Consider the following 15,000-nt stretch of genomic DNA (forward strand, 5'->3'; position numbering starts at 1 on the left):
CAGGAGCAGAAACCTTCTCCCGCCTGGCTCATCTATAATGAACGAGGTGACATTTTCTCACATTTCGTTCCACCTCTGCTAACTAGACATTGAAATACACACCGCAGCGCAGACGAGGCCCCTGGTTACTGCCTGCCTGATGTTAATGTGAAAGAGAAAAGGACTGACAGAAATAATGCCACGCACACTCAATCGAATCAGACAGCACGTCAAAATAGTTTATTAAAGAATTCATGGTCGAGGCACTACCTCACATTTATAGGCACTGAACTACTGTACTAGAGTCACAACTCAGCCTGGGCACTGTACCTGTACCACATTACTGTAACAATGTCTTACTGTACTAGAGTCACATCTCAGCCTGGGCACTGTACCACATTACTGTAACAATGTCTTACTGTACTGGAGTCACAACTCAGCCTGAGCACTGTACCACATTACTGTAACAATGTCTTACTGTACTGGAGTCACAACTCAGCCTGGGCACTGTACCAGATTACTGTAACAATGTCTTACTGTACTGGAGTCACAACTCAGCCTGGGCACTGTACCACATTACTGTAACAATGTCTTACTGTACTGGAGTCACAACTCAGCCTGGGCACTGTACCACATTACTGTAACAATGTCTTACTGTACTGGAGTCACAACTCAGCCTGGGCACTGTACCACATTACTGTAACAATGTCTTACTGGACCGGGGAACATAATCAGAACACAATTACAGGAATCCATCCAGGCATCTCTCTGTCAGACCAGAGCTCTGTCAAAATGCCTGAAGCTCTCCTCTGCACATTGTCCGTAAACAAACTTGTCTCCTCATCCGGTCTCTAGGGCTGCATTTACACATGCAGCCCAATTCAGATATTTTTGGAAGCAATTGTTTTTTGACCAATCAGATAAGCTCTTTTGCCAATAAATACTCAGACTCATTGTTTGGGCTGATGATCACCTCACCTCATATTATAGGAATAAAACACTTCCTGCTGATCACCTCATATTATAGGAATAAAACACTTCCTGCTGATCACCTCATATTATAGGAATAAAACATTTCCTGCTGATCACCTCATATTATAGGAATAAAACACTTCCTGCTGATCACCTCATATTATAGAAATAAAACAATTCCTGCTTATCACCTCATATTATAGGAATAAAACACTTCCTGCTGATCACCTCATATTATAGAAATAAAACACTTCCTGCTGATCACCTCATATTATAGGAATAAAACACTTCCTGCTGATCACCTCATATTATAGGAATAAAACACTTCCTGCTGATCACCTCATATTATAGAAATAAAACACTTCCTGCTGATCACATCATATTATAGGAATAAAACACTTCCTGCTGATCACCTCATATTATAGAAATAAAACACTTCCTGCTGATTGTCAGTTAGAACATGAATGTTGCCACACACCACAGATCAGTGTGGGAGTGGCCTATTCTTCTTGATTCAGATATCTATTGATTGGTTGAGGATCAGCGACAGACTAAGTATTGGCACAGCTGTTCCTCTACTCACTCATATTCTACAATGTATAGGAATCTCCTTCTCCAAATGTGGATGAGCTGTGACATCATTAGTGTATGTTTGTGTACACGTGTATCTTGACCAAAGCAAACTTATCTGGCCTCCTTGCTTCAAACATAAACCTGATATGAAAATTGTGACAAGCTTTTGTTCCCACTGAACCCCTCTGTGATGTTCAGACGTACTGCATATCCTCCCTTCGTTGAGACAGGAGTTCGGGACGCACAGGATACAGTCAGAGATCATCAGCTAACACCATCACCCTGGTTACGCACCATGGAAACACGTCACAACACAGCATCATAGAGAGAACAGACCAAGTGTCAACATGACAGGGCAACACCACTACAAACATGACCTTGTGCAGCTCAACCAACACAATGCAAATAGACAACAGTAGAAGCACAGTGGTGCTAAAACAACAAACTGGAAAAAAACTAAATATAGCAAACATGGACATTTTTAGAGAGAATACAAATGATTTAAAATACTAATTTATTTTGGAAGGAAAAGCAACAATACTTCACTGACTTACACAGTAATGCTACTTGCGGGTGTGACACAGTGACTGTTGCCTCGACACTAGGTGTTCACAGTGAACCGCACAAAAACAGAGTCTTTGATGGTAAAAAAATAAGACACAGTTCTGAAATGATTTCTATTAATCAAATGCAAGTAAGTATGTAAATATGTAATGTGTGGATTCAGCATCTTTGATCCCAGGAAGAGAAGGCAGAGAGACATGTTGTATATAAAACCCGAGTCTAATAGATTCCTAAGACGGGGTCTCTACTATAAAGAAAGCCAATGGGAAAAGTAAATGTATTGAATGATCTACAACACTGTTTATGAAGCTAACAGCAGTAGGATTACAGTACGGAACTAGAGTCAACTGCAGTTTACGCTGTTGAGTCATATGTCATGTCAGCGCCAGAGGAGCACATCTGAAAAATGATTTTAGCTCTCTCCCTCCCTCCCTCTCTCTCTCTCTCTCTCTCTCTCCCCCTCTCCCTCCCTCCCTCTCCCTCCCCCCCCCCCCTCCCTCCCTCCCTCCCTCCCTCCCTCCCTCCCTCCCTCCCTCCCTCCCTCCCTCCCTCCCTCCCTCTCTCCCTCTCTCTCTCTCTCCCTGCCTCCCTCCCTCTCTCTCTCCCTCCCTCCCTCCCTCCCTCTCTCCTTCTCTCCCCCCCTCCCCCCCCTCCCTCCCTCCCGAGGGTGTGCAAGTTCTTTCTAAACTGTACTCAAGAGCTTAGAAACCAGAGTGCTTCTGCCGAAGAGACCCTGGTTCCTCCTGCAGACTGCTACCGAATACAGCATTCTCTCTCCACTGATGAGAATCCAGTTAAGTATATACATATATTTGCGTTCTATCCATCACTTTATTGCTGTTGCCAGCCAGCCAGATCCATGTGGTGAGCCTTGGAGCGTACAGAAACACAACTTCCCACGTAGCCAGAAATACATCTATCAACTGGCACTAAAACATGTTTAGAAAGACACTGCACTCCCCAAGGGAGTATCTCAATGACATCATCGACAATGTTTTTCTAGAAATATGTATGTGATTGTGGGAGTGTAAGTGTGGGGGTGCATCTATGTGCTAGAATGAAACCATAAGCTATTTAATAGTCTCTAGTCCCTTCGAACCTGCCTCCTGCAACCCTCCTAACCTGCCCCCTGCATCCCTCCTATCCGGCCTCCTGTAGTCCTCCGAACCAGCCTTCTGCAACCCTCATACCCAACCTGTAATTTAGCACATCGAAGAGCTACCCAGCAGGAGACGTTGATAAAGATAATCAGTCATGAATCAGGAGATGCTGTAATCAGAGAGAGTCAAAGCCACAGCCTGAACCGGTCCAGGACACAGTGGCGCCAGCTTAGGAGGACATCCTAAATAAAATAAAAACTCATGATCCAATGAATGTGGGGTTCTACAGGGGTGACGCAAGGAAAGAAAACCCTCATAAAATACATACTAAAAATATATGTTGAGGTCAAGCAAATGTGACAGTCACCCTCTGTCCACTAATACGATTTCAAAAACCCCTCCCACTGCCCTTCTGGGTGTTCTCTCTATTTCCTATTAGTTCTTTGAAAGGGTCAAAGGTTGAATAAGCATGGTATATGTAGAGGAGGACTTCCTGTTAAGAGCTATTGCTTTTCCCTTTAAAAACAACTCTTACATTGTTTCATTGCTAAACTCTGATGTAAAATATGATTTGTTTTTTCTCTCCAAAAACACGTCTTTAAGCTTCAGGGAAATGTGGCTTAGTGTCAAAACACTCTATTCTGAGTCTCTGTTGCCACAGTGCAGGTATTGGCTGGCAATTCTAAATGTGGTATTCAGGAGTCTGGGATTTTAATAACGCCACGTTAACAACAGGGACCAAAACACACATACTCACATACTCCAAGTTGTATCCTGAACTCTCAACTTTTTTATGGTGTAAACAAGCCACTGTAACCGGACACTGTTGTTGTGAAACACATATGGCCCTAAATTCCTTTAATTTCCAGAAAAGTACCCTGCTTTTATCCTGAAAATGCTGTAATGTTCAAATTAGTATTGTGTGTAGTGTTTTTTTGGGGGGGGGTTATTTGTTCAACAACTCCTTTGTGACAGGTGTCCAGGTCAAATATGAGTCTGTATGAGTGTGTGTCCATCACCTGTACACAAATAATGTGTTTGTACTGGTGTATGCACGAATAGCGACACAGTCCTTTCCTGTGTATTTGTGAGTGTCTGTAGTAGCCATGTCAGTGTGTGTCTCTGTACATGTGTGTGTGTCACACAGTCTCTCTGAGGCAGAGGGCCTCCACGGCGTTGCTGGGCCCCTGGGCCACCCCCCCGATGAGGAACAGCATGTTGGGGGTCTGCAGGGGGGCACAGCAGCAGCGGGGGCTGGGCATCGGGGCAGCATACTCCCAACGTCGCTTCACAAGGTTGTAGCTCTCCACTGACGACAGGGGTGACGGCTGGTTTCCTGGACACACACATACGCACAAGATTTACTAAATTGTTTTCCCCCAGATGTATCTTCCCTGAAAAAAAGAGCTACAGTGCATTCGGAAAGTATTCAGACCCCTTGACTTTTTACACATTTTCTTATGTTACAGCCTTATTCTAAAATGTATTTAATTGTTATTTTTCCTCCTCAATCTACCCACAATACCCTATAATGACAAAGCAAACAGGTTTTTAGAAATATTTGCAAATGTATAAAAAAACACCACGGAAATAACACATTTACATAAGTATTCAGACCCTTTACTCAGAACTTTGTTGAGGCACTTTGGCAGCGATTACAGCCTCGAGTCTTCTTGGGTATGACGCTACAAGCTTGGAACACCTGTATTTGGGGAGTTTTCCCATTCTTCTCGATAGATCCTCTCAAGCTCTGTCAGGTTGGATGGGAAACGTCGCTGCACAGCTATTTTCAGGCCTCTCCAGAGATGTTCGATCGGGTTCAAGTCCGGGCTCTGGCTGGGCAACTCCTGCCCAGGAGTTGCGATGTCTTGGCTGTGTGCTTAGGGTCGTTGTCCTGTTGGAAGGTGAACCTCCGCCCCAGTCTGAGGTCCTGAGTGTTATGGAGCAGGTTTTCATCAAGAGTCTCTCTGTACTTTCCTCCAGACGTGACACTTAGCATTCAGGCCAAAGAGTTACATTTTGTTTTCATCAGACCAGAGAATCTTGTTTCTCTGGTCTGAGAGTCCTTTAGGTGCCTTTTGGCAAACTCCAAGCGGGCTGTCATGTGCCTTTTACTGAGGAGTGGCTTCCGCCTGTTTGGTTGAGTGCTTCAGGGTTTGTTGTCCTTCTGGAAGGTTCTCCCATCTCCGAAGAGGAACTTTTGAGCTCTGACAGAGTGAGCATTGGGTTCTTGGTCACCTCCCTGACCAAGGCCCTTCTCCCCCAATTTGTCCGAATGCACCTGAGGAGGCACCTGAGCTCAATTTCAAGTCTCATAGCAAAGGGTCTGAATACTTATGTAAATAAGTACATTTTTTGTTTTTAAATTTTTATCAATTTGCCAATATTTCTAAAAACCTGTTTTCACTTTGTCATTATGGGGTTTTGTGTGTAGATTGATGAGGAACATTTTTTATTTAATCCATTTTAGAATAAGGCTGTAACGTAACAAAATGTGGAAAAAGTCAAGCGGTCTGAATACTTTCCCGATTGCACTGTAATCTCTCCTTAACATGAAAATGTGACATATATGATTATACAGTTGAGCTAACATTGAAGAGAGAGGGGTAGAACACAGGTGTGTTAATCACAGCCGGGCGTGAAAGAGGGGCAGAAAAGGGCAGGTGTGTAGGGAGCCCCTAACAGCTACATCATTACTGTGGCTGGTTCTCACAGCTTCTCCATCACTCTGACTGGTCTGTTAGTCAGTCACACATGACTAAACTAAAAAAATTACACTACCTTCGGCGATGTGGAAACACAGTCAATCAGTTTCAGTCTGTCACACATGAGCACACACACACAAAAACACTTCCGGAATTACACACTAAAACTGAAAACATATACTGTAACGATAGGAATGTAAGTGGTATTGTAAATAAAGACAAGGTTAAATACTCAATGATAAGACAGGCATTTGTCTAATACTAGGGATCCAGGGGAAAGCTGTCTTAAGCAGGGGAGGTGTCAGTCTGTCTGTCTGTCTGGGGTAGTCATGTGATCTACCTCTCATTCGCAGAGCAACAGGTGGAATAATGCAGTATGTTGCATCCATCCAGATGGCTGGGGGAGTACTGTTTACTGTACTCAGTAAGAAACACCTCGAAATCTACTGGGTAAAAGAACATTTCAACTTGAACTTAACTAAAAGCTCTAAAAATCACACATTCTGTACTCCCCCTCTACCACACACATTGATTTATCTCATACCCAAGGGCGGACCGGCCATCTGGAATTTCAGGCAAATGCCAGATGGTCTAGTCCATTTTTGTCTAACTTGGGTTTCTTGTGCAAAACGTATCATTATCTGGATAATAATGGGGGCCTCAAGAAAACAAAATGGGCCGGTGTGTTATAAATACCAGGGCCGATATCTGGTCCCAGTCCGCCCCTCCTAATATCTTTCAGAGGGTCAGTCAAAGTCAGTTTTCTCTCCTTTAGCCTCAGGATCCCTGTCATTAGACATTAGCAGCCACTGCTAAGTTGTTCTGGTTTCCATGGAGACCCTCACTGAGCTGCAGATGATATGGACGGGGGGGGGGGGTTGTTATTGTTGTCATAATTTCTGGGGAGAAGAAAGTGGCGGATCTGAGTCCTCTTTTCACAGCAATCAGAGCTCTGCTCAGACCCGCTCCTTTTTAATCTTCACAGGAACATGCTCCAGCGTGGCGCTGCGCGACAAAAAAAAACGCTCCTTCACTTGAGCAAAGCAAAGCTTCCTGTCGCGTCTTTGATTTCTAGCCCAGCTAAACAATGCTTGGTCACCTGATTATCAACCCACAACCCAGCTCCCTCTCCTACATCTACCTCCCCACAACCCAGCTCCCTCTCCTACACCTACCAACCCACAACCCAGCTCCCTCTCCTACATCTACCTACCCACAACCCAGCTCCCTCTTCTACATCTACCTACCCACAACCCAGCTCCCTCTCCTACAACTACCTACCCACAACCCAGCTCCCTTTCCTACATCTACCTACCCACAACCCAGCTCCCTCTCCTACACCTACCTACCCACAACCCAGCTCCCTCTCCTACAACTACCTACACACAACCCAGCTCCCTCTCCTACAACTACCTACCCACAACCCAGCTCCCTCTCCTACACCTACCTACCCACAACCCAGCTCCCTCTCCTACAACTACCTACCTACCCACAACCCAGCTCCCTCTCCTACAACTACCTACCCACAACCCAGCTCCCTCTCCTACACCTACCTACCCACAACCCAGCTCCCTCTCCTACACCTACCTACCCACAACCCAGCTCCCTCTCCTACAACTACCTACCCACAACCCAGCTCCCTCTCCTACATCTACCTACCCACAACCCACTTCCCTCTCCTACAACTACCTACCCACAACCCAGCTCCCTCTCCTACACCTACCTACTCACAACCCAGCTCCCTCTCCTACATCTACCTACCTACCTACCCACAACCCAGCTCCCTCTCCTACATCTACCTACCCACAACCCAGCTCCCTCTCCTACAACTACCTACCCACAACCCAGCTCCCTCTCCTACACCTACCTACCCACAACCCAGCTCCCTCTCCTACACCTACCTACCCACAACCCAGCTCCCTCTCCTACACATACCTACCCACAACCCAGCTCCCTCTCCTACACCTATCTACCCACAACCCAGCTCCCTCTCCTACACCTATCTACCCACAACCCAGCTCCCTCTCCTACACCTACCTACCCACAACCCAGCTCCCTCTCCTACACCTATCTACCCACAACCCAGCTCCCTCTCCTACAACTACCTACCCACAACCCAGCTCCCTCTCCTACACCTATCTACCCACAACCCAGCTCCCTCTCCTACAACTACCTACCCACAACCCAGCTCCCTCTCCTACATCTACCTACCCACAACCCACTTCCCTCTCCTACAACTACCTACCTACCCACAACCCAGCTCCCTCTTCTACAGCTACCTACCCACAACCCAGCTCCCTCTCCTACACCTACATACCTACCCACAACCCAGCTCCCTCTCCTACACCTATCTACCCACAACCCAGCTCCCTCTCCTACATCTACCTACCCACAACCCAGCTCCCTCTCCTACATCTACCTACCCACAACCCAGCTCCCTCTCCTACACCTATCTACCCACAACCCAGTTCCCTCTCCTACAACTACCTACTCACAACCCAGTTCCCTCTCCTACACCTACCTACCCACAACCCAGCTCCCTCTCCTACACCTACCTACCCACAACCCAGCTCCCTCTCCTACACCTACCTACCCACAACCCAGCTCCCTCTCCTACACCTACCTACCCACAACCCAGCTCCCTCTCCTACAACTACCTACCCACAACCCAGCTCCCTCTCCTACACCTACCTACCCACAACCCAGCTCCCTCTCCTACACCTACCTACCCACAACCCAGCTCCCTCTCCTACACCTACCTACCCACAACCCAGCTCCCTCTCCTACACCTACCTACCCACAACCCAGCTCCCTCTCCTACAACTACCTACCCACAACCCAGCTCCCTCTCCTACACCTACCTACCCACAACCCAGCTCCCTCTCCTACACCTACCTACCCACAACCCAGCTCCCTCTCCTACACCTACCTACCCACAACCCAGCTCCCTCTCCTACACCTACCTACCCACAACCCAGCTCCCTCTCCTAAACCTACCTACCCACAACCCAGCTCCCTCTCCTACACCTATCTACCCACAACCCAGCTCCCTCTCCTACAACTACCTACCCACAACCCAGCTCCCTCTCCTACAACTACCTACCCACAACCCAGCTCCCTCTCCTACAACTACCTACACACAACCCAGCTCCCTCTCCTACAACTACCTACCCACAACCCAGCTCCCTCTCCTACACCTACCTACCCACAACCCAGCTCCCTCTCCTACACCTACCTACCCACAACCCAGCTCCCTCTTCTACAACTACCTACACACAACCCAGCTCCCTCTCCTACAGCTACCTACACACAACCCAGCTCCCTCTCCTACACCTACCTACCCACAACCCAGCTCCCTCTCCTACATCTACCTACCCACAACCCAGCTCCCTCTCCTACAACTACCTACACACAACCCAGCTCCCTCTCCTACACCTACCTACCCACAACCCAGCTCCCTCTCCTACAACTACCTACACACAACCCAGCTCCCTCTCCTACAACTACCTACACACAACCCAGCTCCCTCTCCTACAACTACCTATCTACCCACAACCCAGCTCCCTCTCCTACAACTACCTACCAACCCACAACCCAGCTCCCTCTCCTACATCTACCAACCCACAACCCAGCTCCCTCTCCTACATCTACCTACCCACAACCCAGCTCCCTCTCCTACATCTACCTACCCACAACCCAGTTCCCTCTCCTACAACTACCTACCCACAACCCACTTCCCTCTCCTACAACTACCTACCCACAACCCAGCTCCCTCTCCTACACCTACCTACCCACAACCCAGCTCCCTCTCCTACATCTACCTACCCACAACCCAGCTCCCTCTCCTACAACTACCTACCAACCCACAACCCAGTTCCCTCTCCTACATCTACCTACCCACAACCCAGCTCCCTCTCCTACAACTACCTACACACAACCCAGCTCCCTCTCCTACATCTACCTACCCACAACCCAGCTCCCTCTCCTACAACTACCTACCCACAACCCAGCTCCCTCTCCTACACCTACCTACCCACAACCCACTTCCCTCTCCTACAACTACCTACCCACAACCCAGCTCCCTCTCCTACATCTACCTACCCACAACCCAGCTCCCTCTCCTACAACTACCTACCCACAACCCAGCTCCCTCTCCTACATCTACCTACCCACAACCCAGCTCCCTCTCCTACAACTACCTACCTACCCACAACCCAGCTCCCTCTCCTACACCTATCTACCCACAACCCAGCTCCCTCTCCTACACCTATCTACCCACAACCCAGCTCCCTCTCCTACACCTATCTACCCACAACCCAGCTCCCTCTCCTACACCTACCTACCCACAACCCAGCTCCCTCTCCTACATCTACCTACCCACAACCCAGCTCCCTCTCCTACATCTACCTACCCACAACCCAGCTCCCTCTCATACACCTACCTACCCACAACCCAGCTCCCTCTCCTACAACTACCTACCCACAACCCAGCTCCCTCTCCTACAACTACCTACACACAACCCAGCTCCCTCTCCTACACCTACCTACCCACAACCCAGCTCCCTCTCCTACAACTACCTACCCACAACCCAGCTCCCTCTCCTACATCTACCTACCTACCTACCCACAACCCAGCTCCCTCTCCTACATCTACCTACCCACAACCCAGCTCCCTCTCCTACACCTACCTACCCACAACCCAGCTCCCTCTCCTACACCTACCTACCTACCTACCCACAACCCAGCTCCCTCTCCTACACCTACCTACCCACAACCCAGCTCCCTCTTCTACATCTACCTACCCACAACCCAGCTCCCTCTCCTACAACTACCTACCTACCCACAACCCAGCTCCCTCTCCTACATCTACCTACCCACAACCCAGCTCCCTCTCCTACATCTACCTACCCACAACCCAGCTCCCTCTCCTACACCTACCTACCTACCTACCCACAACCCAGCTCCCTCTCCTACAACTACCTACCCACAACCCAGCTCCCTCTCCTACAACTACCTACCAACCCACAACCCAGCTCCCTCTCCTACACCTACCTACCTATCTACCCACAACCCAGCTCCCTCTCCTACAACTACCTACCTACCCACAACCCAGCTCCCTCTCCTACAACTACCTACCCACAACCCAGCTCCCTCTCCTACATCTACCTACCCACAACCCAGCTCCCTCTCCTACATCTACCTACCCACAACCCAGCTCCCTCTCCTACAACTACCTACCCACAACCCAGCTCCCTCTCCTACACCTACCTACCCACAACCCAGCTCCCTCTCCTACACCTACCTACCCACAACCCAGCTCCCTCTCCTACATCTACCTACCCACAACCCAGCTCCCTCTCCTAAACCTACCTACCTACAACCCAGCTCCCTCTCCTACACCTACCTACCCACAACCCACTTCCCTCTCCTACAACTACCTACCTACCCACAACCCAGCTCCCTCTTCTACATCTACCTACCCACAACCCAGCTCCCTCTCCTACAACTACCTACCCACAACCCAGCTCCCTCTCCTACACCTACCTACCCACAACCCAGCTCCCTCTCCTACCTACCCACAACCCAGCTCCCTCTTCTACATCTACCTACCCACAACCCAGCTCCCTCTCCTACAACTACCTACCCACAACCCAGCTCCCTCTCCTACACCTACCTACCCACAACCCAGCTCCCTCTTCTACATCTACCTACCCACAACCCAGCTCCCTCTCCTACAACTACCTACCTACCCACAACCCAGCTCCCTCTCCTACATCTACCTACCCACAACCCAGCTCCCTCTCCTACACCTACCTACCCACAACCCAGCTCCCTCTCCTACACCTACCTACCCACAACCCAGCTCCCTCTCCTACACCTACCTACCGACAACCCAGCTCCCTCTCCTACTACCTACCCACAACCCAGCTCCCTCTTCTACATCTACCTACCCACAACCCAGCTCCCTCTCCTACAACTACCTACCTACCCACAACCCAGCTCCCTCTCCTACACCTACCTACCCACAACCCAGCTCCCTCTCCTACACCTACCTACCCACAACCCAGCTCCCTCTCCTACAACTACCTACCTACCCACAACCCAGCTCCCTCTTCTACATCTACCTACCCACAACCCAGCTCCCTCTCCTACACCTACCTACCTATCTACCCACAACCCAGCTCCCTCTCCTACAACTACCTACCTACCCACAACCCAGCTCCCTCTCCTACATCTACCTACCCACAACCCAGCTCCCTCTCCTACAACTACCTACCCACAACCCAGCTCCCTCTCCTACATCTACCTACCCACAACCCAGCTCCCTCTTCTACAACTACCTACCTACCCACAACCCAGCTCCCTCTCCTACACCTATCTACCCACAACCCAGCTCCCTCTCCTACACCTATCTACCCACAACCCAGCTCCCTCTCCTACACCTATCTACCCACAACCCAGCTCCCTCTCCTACACCTACCTACCCACAACCCAGCTCCCTCTCCTACAACTACCTACCCACAACCCAGCTCCCTCTCCTACAACTACCTACCCACAACCCAGCTCCCTCTCCTACACATACCTACCCACAACCCAGCTCCCTCTCCTACACCTATCTACCCACAACCCAGCTCCCTCTCCTACACCTACCTACCCACAACCCAGTTCCCTCTCCTACATCTACCTACCCACAACCCAGCTCCCTCTCCTACACCTACCTACCCACAACCCAGCTCCCTCTAATACACCTACCTACCCACAACCCAGCTCCCTCACCTACATCTACCTACCCACAACCCAGCTCCCTCTCCTACAACTACCTACCTACCCACAACCCAGCTCCCTCTCCTACACCTATCTACCCACAACCCAGCTCCCTCTCCTACACCTATCTACCCACAACCCAGCTCCCTCTCCTACACCTATCTACCCACAACCCAGCTCCCTCTTCTACATCTACCTACCCACAACCCAGCTCCCTCTCCTACAACTACCTACCCACAACCCAGCTCCCTCTCCTACATCTACCTACCCACAACCCAGCTCCCTCTCCTACAACTACCTACCTACCCACAACCCAGCTCCCTCTCCTACACCTATCTACCCACAACCCAGCTCCCTCTCCTACACCTATCTACCCACAACCCAGCTCCCTCTCCTACACCTATCTACCCACAACCCAGCTCCCTCTCCTACACCTACCTACCCACAACCCAGCTCCCTCTCCTACATCTACCTACCCACAACCCAGCTCCCTCTCCTACAACTACCTACCCACAACCCAGCTCCCTCTCCTACACCTACCTACCCACAACCCAGCTCCCTCTCCTACATCTACCTACCCACAACCCAGCTCCCTCTCCTACACCTACCTACCCACAACCCAGCTCCCTCTCCTACACCTATCTACCCACAACCCAGCTCCCTCTCCTACACCTACCTACCCACAACCCAGTTCCCTCTCCTACATCTACCTACCCACAACCCAGCTCCCTCTCCTACACCTACCTACCCACAACCCAGCTCCCTCTCCTACATCTACCTACCCACAACCCAGTTCCCTCTCCTACACCTACCTACCCACAACCCAGCTCCCTCTCCTACATCTACCTACCCACAACCCAGTTCCCTCTTCTACACCTACCTACCCACAACCCAGCTCCCTCTCCTACATCTACCTACCCACAACCCAGCTCCCTCTCCTACAACTACCTACCCACAACCCAGCTCCCTCTCCTACACCTACCTACCCACAACCCAGTTCCCTCTCCTACATCTACCTACCCACAACCCAGCTCCCTCTCCTACAACTACCTACCCACAACCCAGCTCCCTCTCCTACATCTACCTACCCACAACCCAGCTCCCTCTCCTACAACTACCTACCCACAACCCAGCTCCCTCTCCTACACCTACCTACCCACAACCCAGCTCCCTCTCCTACACCTACCAACCCACAACCCAGCTCCCTCTCCTACATCTACCTACCCACAACCCAGCTCCCTCTCCTACACCTACCTACCCACAACCCAGCTCCCTCTCCTACACCTACCTACCCACAACCCAGCTCCCTCTCCTACACCTACCTACCCACAACCCAGCTCCCTCTCCTACACCTACCTACCCACAACCCAGCTCCCTCTCCTACATCTACCTACCCACAACCCAGCTCCCTCTCCTACAACTACCTACCCACAACCCAGCTCCCTCTCCTACACCTACCTACTCACAACCCAGCTCCCTCTCCTACAACTACCTACACACAACCCAGCTCCCTCTCCTACATCTACCTACCCACAACCCAGCTCCCTCTCCTACATCTACCTACCCACAACCCAGCTCCCTCTCCTACAACTACCTACCCACAACCCAGCTCCCTCTCCTACAACTACCTACCCACAACCCAGCTCCTTCTCCTACAACTACCTACCCACAACCCAGCTCCCTCTCCTACAACTACCTACACACAACCCAGCTCCCAGTTCTGTTATGGGGCAAATGGACCAAGAGCATTTGATTTGCCTCAGCAACCAATTAGGTATTTTAGCAGGTGCCCTAGCCACTCCACCCATTTACCTCAATTTAGATCACTTTTTAGGATTTGTGGGGAGCCTTGGGGAAGACTTGGGAGACTTAGTGGGTGTGTGTGTGTGTGTGTGTGTGTGTGTGTGTGTGTGTGTGTGTGTGTGTGTGTGTGTGTGTGTGTGTGTGCGCACGTAATTGCACAGACTACCACTCTACACTGCCACTCTACACACTGCCATCTCTACCGAGTTCATTCAAATCAGTTTCTAATCACATTATCCATACATATATCAATTTGTCTTGTATCAGTGAGAAGGGGAGAGGGTGACAGTGACCGACGGACACTGAGAGGGAGCAGAAAGACAAAAATGTGAGAAAATAGATAGTGAGAGGGAAAGGGCAAAGATAGTCAGACATGTTTGGGAGACACAGCAAGAGACGCTACAGTGATAAAGTGTAGGAGGAGGAGGACGAGGCTAGCTTCTGAATGGCATGACAATCTAATGTCACCCTGAAAAACATCCCTTTGGCTTTTAACCACCCCACACTATGAATAATAAATAGGTGCCTTTTCCAGCCTCA

At 50.0% G+C, this 15,000-nt stretch overlaps 1 protein-coding gene across 3 annotated transcripts in view; it reads right to left on the reverse strand.

The window, feature by feature from the left end:
* Positions 1-2,746: 2,746 nt before the first annotated feature.
* LOC129861260 (kelch domain-containing protein 8B-like) overlaps positions 2,747-15,000 on the reverse strand; it is a 242,089-nt gene continuing 229,835 nt past the window's right edge. For all 3 annotated transcript variants that reach the window (XM_055932521.1, XM_055932519.1, XM_055932520.1), the window contains exon 6: positions 2,747-4,524. In XM_055932521.1, the coding sequence (XP_055788496.1) occupies positions 4,328-4,524 (197 nt within the window). In that variant the 3' untranslated portion in view covers positions 2,747-4,327. The remainder of the gene's footprint in view (positions 4,525-15,000) is intronic.

Source organism: Salvelinus fontinalis, chromosome 8, assembly GCF_029448725.1.
Source record: "Salvelinus fontinalis isolate EN_2023a chromosome 8, ASM2944872v1, whole genome shotgun sequence".
Taxonomy (NCBI): Eukaryota; Metazoa; Chordata; class Actinopteri; order Salmoniformes; family Salmonidae; genus Salvelinus; species Salvelinus fontinalis.